Consider the following 10,655-nt stretch of genomic DNA (forward strand, 5'->3'; position numbering starts at 1 on the left):
TTTAGTTAGGGGAGTAGTGCAGGGTTGACCTGTGTGGGCAAAGGTGATGAACTGCCCAGTACTGGTTGCAGCTAGATACAGCTATCTCATGCTGGTGAAAACAGCCCCTTACCACACCAAAATTCCATTGTGCTGAAATGCCATGAAGAAGGAGTGGTAGCCACCAGGGCTGAGAGACACAAAAGGAGACTCAGGAAGAGACACGTGAGTTACGTGGAGAGATGCACTTGCAGGTGGTAAAAACCATTATGCACTAACACGTTTCCCATAGCCTCACTGAAAGGAGGGACTGAGTGTAATCCACGCAGAAAACAAGGGAAGCTGACAGTAGGAAGACAGACTGTCAGGCTGTCACCAGCACAGGGCAGTTCATGGTCTCTCCACACTGGTCACCATTTCTGAAACCCTGGCATTTATGCCCAATACATGACCTTATAGGAATTCCACCGTTATGATTTTTGTGCCCTGAATTTGTCATAATAATAACAACTTTTTTTCCTCTTCCTCACAGAAAAATATATTAGTTGAAAATGATGTAAAGATGGACAAAGATGGCCTCACTGATCTGTATATTCAACATGCCATTCCCCTGCCTCAGCGTGATTTACCAAAAAGTAGATGGGGGAAGATGATGGAAAAGAAAAGACAGCAAAATGAGTTGAAAAGTGAGAATAAAAGGTAAATTAGCATTTATTTTGCTAGACTTGGAGAATTTAGGACCATGAATTTAGTTTAATCTTTGTTTGCCTGTTTAATTAAACTAGGACTGCTTTGGACATTGTTCTAGTTTAGTTATAGTGTATATAGCACAGAGAATGCTGTGTCAGGTCTCCTGTGTTAGATTCTACTATTGCAGTAATAGGAAAAAGGAGAAGAGAATATTTTTTTTGTCATCCAAATGTTATTGATGCATCTAAGTTATAGTTCTTCTTTTCATAGAATTGCATAATGGTTTGGGTTGGAAAGGGACCTTTAAAGGCCATCCACTCTAACCACACGGCCATGAACAGTGACATCTTCACCGAGACCGGGTTGCTCAGAGTCCCATCCAACCTGGCCTTGAATGTTTTCAGGGATGAGGCTTTTACCACTTCTCTGGGCAAACTGTTCCAGTGTTTCACCTCCCTCACTGTAAAAAATTTCTTCCTTATGATTAGCCGAAATCTACTCTGTTTTGGTTTAAAATATTATCCCATGTCCTGTTGCAACAGGCCCTGCTAAAAAGTCCGTCACCATCTTTCTTGTCGGCCTACTTTAAGTCCTGAAGGGCTCAATGAGGTCTCCCTGGAGCCTTCTCTTCTCCAGGCTGAACAATGCCATCTCTCTCAGCCTGTCTTCATCGGAGAGGTGCTCCAGCCCTCTGATCATCTTTGTGGCCCTCCTCTGGACTCACTGCAACAGTTTCATGTCCTTCCTGTGTTGGGGTACCAAGAGTACACAGTACACAGAGTACACAGAGATTACACAGTACTGCAGGTGGGGTCTCAGGAGTGTGGAGTAGAGGGGGAGAATCACTTCCCTCAACCTGCTGCTTTTTTTGATGCAGCTCAGGGTAGGGTTGGTTTTCTGGGCTGTGAGCACAAATCACCAGCTTGTGTTCAGTTTTCATCCACCAGTACCCCCAAGTCCTCCCCAGGGCTGCTCTCAATCCCTTTGTTCTCCAGCCTGTATTGATACCAGGTTATTGGTACATGTCAAGGTACTTTATAATGAAGAAGTTAATTTTTTTTTTTCACCATATAATTGCTAAATAATAACCATATCTACAATATTTAAGAAAAGTACCAAAAGCATGTTTAATTATGCTTGTTTCCTGGACAGTATTAGTCTACTGAAGATTCAGAGGTGTATCCTGCAGTGGTTTTATGTGTCCAGTTCACAACTGACATCTGGTTTCTGGAAGAAGCATTCTGTCTTGTTTTAAAAACCTTGTTTTAAAAGCATTTGATCACAAAGCAACATCTTTCTCAAAAGTTTATTTTACTGAATCTCTTCTCCTCCTGACTTTCCCTCTGCCCAAGACCTTGGTTTTGGTGTGTGATGTGTGTGAACAGCATTCCAGTTTAGCTTTGACAGAAATCCTAAGGAAAGGTGGATGAAAATTCTCATTATATTTTTACAGTATTACAACTTGATGTTTTCATGAGTCTGTTTTATTTTTACTGAGGTTTCATAATTTCTGTTAGCCAACCTTAGAGGCCACTTTGACATTCTCAGAGAATGCTAGTGTGCTGATAATATCAAGTTCATTGTAAAACATGGTACTTTTAATGAGTTTCAGACATTCATAGAAGAGGTGATCACATGCCCTTTTTGGTAACAGGAAAATATTTAGGATAATCAGGGTGTGGGAGCTAAAACACACACTCCTCTCTCGTTTTTGATTGTATTATGGTGCTATCTTAAGTACCAGGCTAAACTGGGCAAGAGTAGGAGCATTTTATTCAAATTATCCTCATAATTGAGGGTTGCTTAGAAGCCATTCTGAATACATGAGTAATCACTTGAAACTGTTGAAACTCAGACTCCTCATGTAGAGAAGCTTTTGCTTCCTCTTGTAGATCTTGTATTCTTTACCGTGCACTACAAAGTAAACAGCAGGATTAGAGCATGCCCCTTTGTCCAGCCCTGCCCAAAGCATGGCTAGAACATTTCTTTAGGATGTAGGAGATGCACAGTGAAATCTAGGTTTCATGGATGAGTGTCCTGCAGGAGGGGCCTCTATCCCAAACTGGTTCTTTTCAGCTATTAGCTAGCATCAGTGTCTTCCGTCAGCAGGGTGCTGAGGCTAACATGAGTCCTGCCCTGAAGCTTTTAAGCAACTTGTACTATATGTTAAGAAAGTAAATATCACACCCAGTGTTCTGTCATCTTCTGTGAGCCATGTATCTAAAAATCAGATGTGACAGTTGATGGTACAGCATCCACATTTCTTTTGAAACTTTCCCTGTTTCTCCGGAAATGTTATCTGTACTATAGCATGTCTAAATTTGTACCAGTGCTACAGTTCTGAAGTTCAGTTTTGGAATAGGTAACAATCCTCCTAGAATTGCAGTTGTTTACTGACTTACCTGTTCTCAGCAAGCTGAATTAAGACAAAAATATAAAAAAGAATCATAGGAAAAGCAGGCTTCTTTTGTTAAGGAAAGTGACTGAAAAAAGGTATACTTTTTTTCTTTCACATAGCTTGTAAAATAGCTTTCCAAAAAGGCTGGTGGTGAATGTGTTCCAGACAAGGGTGTTGAATAAATTCTTAGACAAAGCCAAAGTGAACAGAAAGTATCATGTTTTATTTTTGAATTGTGTGTCAACTTTTTGGACTTTCAAAGTGAAACTGTACTCCTTAATTTAATGGACGTGTTAAATGCTAATGTTATTTTGGTAGTATTTAACTGAAACAGCATGCCTGGCTGAACACTCCTCGTCTTGGAAGATAATCTCATTTGGTAGAGGCTCTTCTAGAAACAGCATCTGCTGTAGATATAAGACAAAGAATTGCGACTTATCTCTTGAAAAACAGGTCCCAAAAGAATGGTACATCTCTCTTTGTCTCTAGCAAATCCAGGAACCTGATGAATAGAAAAGAGGAGGATTATGTGACGTGTTGTTGTGAACAGATAGTAATGTAGAAGCAAATCTGAATAAGAGCTGAACATTCTCTTGCTCTAGGAGCTCTTAAAATGTGACTCCTTTAATTTTTTTTTAAAGAATTCCCCTGTCTTGACAGAAATCATGCAAGTGATTTGTAGTTTCTTGATATGTGAGATTCATTGGCAGCTAATAATTCTGTGTTGTTCCAGGTCAAATTAATGGAGTCTCTACTTGCAGCTTATTTTAAAGTCTGTTGAGATACCTAACATCAGTCTTGTCAAATTCATTAATTAAAAATTTATGAATATGTTTCAATGTTGAAAACACCATAGTTCAATTTTTATTCTTCTGTTTAATATGAGATGATTAAACAGTAAGTGTGTACTGAAAATGAAAATTTCTTGACAGGGATATTATATAATTTATTGATGGTTTGTTTATTTTATTTTGTAAGTCTGTACTTTCCAAACACTTCTTATTCTTGAGTAATGCTTTTTTTAAACTCTAAATTCATATTGAGTGAGCTATAATAACTTTGTGCTTTATTTTTTGGCAGTTAGGGTATTTTCTAATCCTACTGTCATTAAAAGTCATGAAATTAGCTTAGGCTTCCTGTTCAAGGACAGCTCATTTCAAAAACAGATACACTGTTTGCTTAATGTGTTTGTTCTTGGTCTAACAGTCTTAATTTTAGACTATTTTAACATTGTAATTTTGAATAGGCATGGCAACAGGGAAATTTAGAAGCATCAGAATATTGGGTGCTGTTCTTGTAGGTAAGGTGGTGCACACTTTCTCAAGTATTCATATATTCAACTTTTGAAATATTTAACAACTGTTCACTCTTTAGTTACTCTGGAATAGCTACAATTGTATAAACATACAGTCTTTGATCATACACTTGTAATTGTCTGTCTGGAAAGTTCTTCATGCAGCCCTCTTTGCTGGGAAACACTGTCACACAACCCCCTGCATCTCCTGTCCCTCTTTCCCCTTAATATTTTGGAAGCAATTTCTATTTTTGGAGCAGCTAAGAGTTCAGGTTAGTATTTTGGGATGTGTTTTTACTTTAGGCAAGATCAAATTCTTTTCACTACTTGGATATGCTATTTTTGAATCATGTATCTGGTGTTTCTGAGAATTTTACAATTTGTATTTTCAGTGTGACAACGGTAGAAGGTTTACGGAAGCGACCATTAATTGTATTTGATGGCAGTTCAACGAGTACAAGCATAAAGGTGAAGAAGACAGAGAACGGAGCTGCTGATCGCCTGAAACCACCTCCAGCTGGAAGCACCACCAACACTGTTAGAAGATTATCAGCGTCTTCAAATACCTCAACATACATTTCAGCCTCCAGTTTATCAGAGGACTCCAAGCTGGGAATGAGGAATAATGAGGCTAAGCAGAACAATATTTCAAAGACTAACAGCAGTGTGTTGACTAATCTGAAGGTGTATCCTTTGACTCCAGTAGCAGGAACTACTGTTGTGAAGTTGAAGAGAGCTGTTCCAAAAGAAGAATCTGATTTGCCGGTATGTATGTTCAGGGTCTTGGTTTGCAGGTTTGTTTGGTTTTTTAAACTGAAACTTGTAGGAGCCAAAAGTAGAACCTTAGAAAAGAGTTTCCAGGATTATTTTATTTTGGAATCATAGAATATTCTTTATTTAGAAGAGGCAAAAGAAGGAATGAAGTGCTTTATACTTGGTCATGGGAAACTTCTGTGTGAAAGAGGCAGTTTTTTTTAATATATGCATGGAATTTCATAATGAGTAAGGGAGTTAATACTTAAGGTTGTGCTGGTAGCAGTCAAATACAACACAAACCAAATAGTCCTACTGATAGTTCAGAGAGGGAACAGGTATTACAGAACAACATGAACAGCCTGAAGGGGAGGAAAAGTAATTTGTTTTCTGTAGTAGGGAAGAAAAAAATGGAATGATAACATTTGTAACAATCACACATGAATGGTTGAGTAGGACAAGCTTTCATTTGTCAAAGTGATGTTACAGGAACTGAAATGAGATGCTGAGAGTAGTAGAATGTATCATTAGAGGAAGAATGCCATCTGTTTTAAATCTCATGTAGGAATTGGCAGGCTAGAGAAAGGAACTGGATGTGAAAATCTGAAGAGCTGCCTAGATTGTAGGTGTGAATGAGAAGCCATAACAAAACCCCATAATAGTTGAATTGAGAGACCAATTGAATGACCAGTTGGTCATTTTGAGCCATGGTAATCTTAATCAGGTACCTGAGCTTCCATAAGACAATGAAAAAGGCATGCTGAGATCTTGAAAAAAGGGGTGTTGTTCTCAAATAGAAGAGTCATGACTGAACTGTTAATCATAAGGGTAAATAGTTATCTTCTGCAAGTTAGATTCGGCTGCAAACAAATTTTCTGTAGAGACATATGCTATAGATAGAGTCAGGCTGAGGGTGCTAAGCTGAAGTGATAAGAGAAGGATATATTAATTCAGAAAGGCATATATTTGAAAGTGTAGGTAATGGTGCTGAATGTAGCTGCCAGTTGGGGAGAAAGAGAAATCAGTGGTTAATTTTGACAAAGATGTGATTAGTCTTTAAGGGCTGGTCAGAGAAGGAGCACTGGGCATTCTCCTCTTTATAACATGCCTTGAGGTATAGAGAGAAGTCTTGTGTTGTATTCCTTCATGATACAAATAAAGGAATTTTCACATTTCCACTGGAATACGGAATTATCTGCAAAAAAATTGTGCTTCAGAGGAAATAAAAAGAACTAAGTGTTCTAAGTTTAACTGCAGGTGTTCAGTGTGCAATTAAATTGATGAAAATTTTCCCAAGACACTAGACCTAACTTCTGTTTTCTCAGTATTGCCGTACAAAATGCTTTCTATTAATCTCTTTAAAAAAAAATCCATTAATGAAAGAATGCACCTATACATGTGGCTGTTCTGAAAGACAGCTTTAGCAGCTTTTACAAGAACCATGGCTGAGGTCCAAAATCAAATTGATGCTGGAGAGGTGTGTTTCTTACTATCGCCAATTTATTTTGAACTCTTCTAAGTATTGATCAGATCTGAATCAACAGAGCTTTTAGAATTTGTTTAGCATACACCTCACAGCTTCTTTATATTTAATTTAAATGTTTTGTAGGCACAATGTTGAACATTTTGAAGTTACATTGTGTAATTGATACTCAGAAGTGATGGTTTCCTACACTTGACTTTCTATCTTAGCCACAGTTGATGTTGTTCAGATTAATACTGGTAAGTTCAGTCATGCCTTGGTTAATATCTGTCTGAAGCATTTGAAGTTAGGCAACTGTGTTGTATGGATGGGAGTTTACGGTCTGAAATTAAAGAATGTTGTATTGAATAATAAGTGATGTATCCAGGAAGAATCAGTGCACTTGGCAGATGGCTATAGAGTGTAAAGCCTGCTGTAATTCTAGTATAATGGCAGTGATGACAATTTCAAGCAAGTGACTGTTCTTTGACTTTCAAGAAAAACTAAAGTACTTGTGCTGAATAGCACAGAGTATAGGAAGGCTTTTCATAAGGGCTTCTAGTAATAGGACAAGGGGTAATGGTTTTAAACTATAAGAGGGTAGATTTAGGTTAGAGCTTAGGAAGAAATTCTTCACTATGAGGGTTATAAGACACTGGCACAGGTTGCCCAGGGAAGTTGTGGATGCCCCCTCTCTGAAAGTGTTCAAGCCCAGGCTGGACACGACTTTGAGGAGCCTGGTGTAGTGGGAAGTGTCCCTGCCCATGCAGGGGGGTTGGAGCTATGTGATCTTTAAGGTCCCTTCCAACCCAAACCATTCTATGATTCTATGAATTATCCTTCTGGTCTTTGTGTCCAATTCCCTTCTCTCTAGATTGTCTTCCCCAAACCAGTGTACAGAATGTTCTTGAAGGCTCATATACCTGTTCTTAGTTGTGTAAACTCTCAAGGCTCTAATTTCTCAGGTTGTTGGTTTTGTTTGTTTGTTTGTTCCTGTTTAGATGGTGCAAGGTAATTCCTTCACCACTTCAACCTACCATTGTTTTACTTTGGCCCTACTTGATTTTTTTCTGGTTTCTTGGGGCAGGGCTTGAAAGATGAGTTCACCTGCAGCTTTGGCAATTGTTTCACTTTTTATACAGGTCATTACAAAGAAAGACCTACTTTTCCTTCTCTTTTTCTAAGATTGTTACTGCTTGACAAAAGTTAATTAGTTTCCTAGTTGTATATTTATTTTTTCTTACATAATTGCATTTCAGCAAATATTATCAATAAGGCAATCTGAAATAACTTTATAAGTATATTTTGAAACTCCACTATGTGCCTGTTTCTCATTTGTATAATTGAAACATATTTTTGCATAACTAATTTTAGGATTACAAAAAAGCAAAAGGCACGTGTGATTTGGAGGTAGTTACAGTCATTTGCTTTATCTTTTCTAAAGAAGTTCTGTGCTATTTAACTTTCTCCACAAGATGGCAATATAAAGCTGCTGTAGTAGCAAATAGCTGAGAATAGCAATAGTCAGTACTAGATTTAAACATGGCAGATTCATTTATAACTTCTATTGATGCAGTGTGTCTAAGAATACTTTTCTATTTTCTTGTATTCCAGAATGATCTAAAGCCTACGGAAGCAAAGAAGAAAATCCAGCATGTTACGTGGCCATGAAGTAGCTAATGGTGCTTGAAACGTAAATTTTACTTCCATGTTTTCAAACAGATAAGTTATATTTAAACAGTTGAAGTACTATTCTTTTTAAATCTTACAGGGATTCATTCAGATTGCTGTGAAGTTTTAACAAGTTTAAAAGTTCCCTGTTGTAAAGCCAGAGTCATTACCACCAATCACCTTAAAAGTGTCTACTCTTGTGCACCAAGTAGTTCATTACTTCTTTAAAAGGTGGTAATATTAAAATGTACTAACCACCCACTTTTAGTTTTCAAGATTATTGTAGTTCATCTCCTGCATGTCCCTACACTTCACACATACAAATATATATACACCTTTCCTTGTTTTGGTAAGACTCAATTTTGGTCCAGTTCTGGTTGAATAGTTAAAATAGCTATTGCGATTCAGAGTTATCCCAAGAGCTTTCTTGGCTTCTAAAAGATAATTCGTTTAGATGAGAAGACTAACCATTCTACTGATAAAATGGTCTGAAACATTTTTTTTTTCCTTTTTGTTATACAGAACAAGAGTGTAGAATTTACAGTGCAAGTTAGGTTGGTAATAAGAGATGAACTATTTAACAGCATTACTTCAAATTGAAGTTTCTCTTATTGGCATATGAAATAAGAAACGCACAGATGGAAGTATATTATTAGAGTGGTATGTGAATCTTTGAGAGGAAGTAGTGAATGGATTAGTGCCACGTTCTCTTAAATACACAGGCATGTGTTACACATTCATACGTGTAAAAATGTGCTGATGTAGCAGCTTGCTTGTTGTCCTGGTTATAGTCATGATTATAAAATATGGGGGAAACCTGTGGAATGGAGACCAGTGCTTTTTGAACTTCCTAACCGTTGGAGGGGGCCATGGATAGGAAAATAAAGAAGTACCCTGGGAGCATTAGCGCTTGTAATTGCACTCTTAAAAAAACAACAACCAAACAACCACCTGCTTTCCCTTCTTTTGGTAATTTAAGAGGGGGTGGGTTTTCTGTGAAACTTGGTGTTTCATCTGGGTTATTGGTAGTGCCTTATAAGGCAGAAATCTAGTAAAGTTGATGGAAACATTTTTATTAAGACTCAGTGGCTCACGAGGAAGCCAATTTAGATACATTTTATATATGGATGGTAAATAATAACACTTCCAGACTTATTAAAACAAAACCAAAAAAGGTATCAACTTCTGAATCCATTTAGTTAACCCACTAAAAGAAGCTGTCAGTAGTGATTTGAAGGCTTGTTTACACTTTTAACATTGGTTAATACTGAAACCAAAACCTGTAGCTTAATTCATTTCTGACAGAAATTCTCCATTCACTGTTACGACATAAAAGGCACTTCTTGAATGCTGTAAAATGGTAAGAATGTGTGTTTTGAAATATTGTGTGCTGTTACCCTTTTACTAAACACTTGTGCAGTTTTTGTACTTGAGTACAACAAACTCTAACATAATGTACATTTTGTATGTAAAGAGTTGTCTTTTAAGTAGCCTTATCCTATTGAAATAAATTTAATTAAAAGCAAATAAAGTAGTGCTGACTTGTTTTGTGATGTAATTAAGCTTGTTCAATATATACTCTTGTATTTCTGTTGCGTTGAAGTGATTAGAACTTAAGAAAAAGCTCACAGGGTAGAAGGCTCAGTTGCTACTTGGGAGTTTTAGCTGCAGTTAGTATCACGTGAAGTGCTGGTCCTTGCACTAGTGTAATAGTCTGGTAGGAGTTGTGTTTTATGGGAGGCTTCTTGGCAGTAGTTTGAAGTCTAGGCTATATTTTGTTGTAGTTCCAGTTGCTAGGAGCATGTGTGTTGGTGTGTGTTAAGGAGTGATACAGAGAACCATTCTGCATGATGCTGCTGTTGCATGGTAACAGTTTTGTTACAAGCTGGTAAGCTTTCTAGCCCTGTCATGTTTCACCTACCTTTTCCCAAAGCTGGGACCATTTCGCCATCTGTTGTAGTGCTTGGGGGGCAAGGTGCAAGCTGTGCTGTTCTTACTGCTTTCCACTACCCCATTAGCTAATAATAATAGTACTAATCCTTTTTGTCTCAGCAAACTATTGGAGCAGAGTTGCAGTGTGCTGAGGGATTGCCAGAGGAGAAAGTGAGGTGCTCCTCCTTTGGGAAGTGTGGATATAAGACGGATTTTTAAGGCTGTTCTTTGCTACACACTTAATCATAGAATGATGTCACCAGAGGATAGAATTTGGTCAGTCAGTGAGATCAGATTAGTACAGTGGGCATTTAAAAAATGTCAGACAGCCAAGTTCTTCAAATGGTGTACAGTAAACCAGATCTGATCTGATCCATCTATTCAGCTTGTTGAATTAATGAGAGAGCATTTTATATTTGGTACAAAAAGAGACAAATTCAAGAGTGCTGGCAGGAGCTAGGAGTAAACTTTCCCTA

General features: G+C 37.6%; 1 protein-coding gene across 1 annotated transcript; it reads left to right on the top strand.

Moving 5' to 3' along the window:
- Positions 1-514: 514 nt before the first annotated feature.
- On the top strand, positions 515-8,573 carry LOC104388955 (chromosome unknown open reading frame, human C2orf49). Its single transcript, XM_009997891.1, has 3 exons — positions 515-678; positions 4,754-5,126; positions 8,191-8,573. Exons 1-3 carry the CDS (start codon positions 542-544, stop codon positions 8,245-8,247), a joined length of 567 nt encoding a protein of 188 aa, XP_009996193.1. The 5' UTR covers positions 515-541; the 3' UTR covers positions 8,248-8,573.
- The last annotated feature ends 2,082 nt before the right edge of the window (positions 8,574-10,655 follow it).

This window comes from Chaetura pelagica, unplaced genomic scaffold, assembly GCF_000747805.2.
Source record: "Chaetura pelagica isolate M959 unplaced genomic scaffold, ChaPel_1.0 scaffold123, whole genome shotgun sequence".
Lineage (NCBI taxonomy): Eukaryota > Metazoa > Chordata > Aves > Apodiformes > Apodidae > Chaetura > Chaetura pelagica.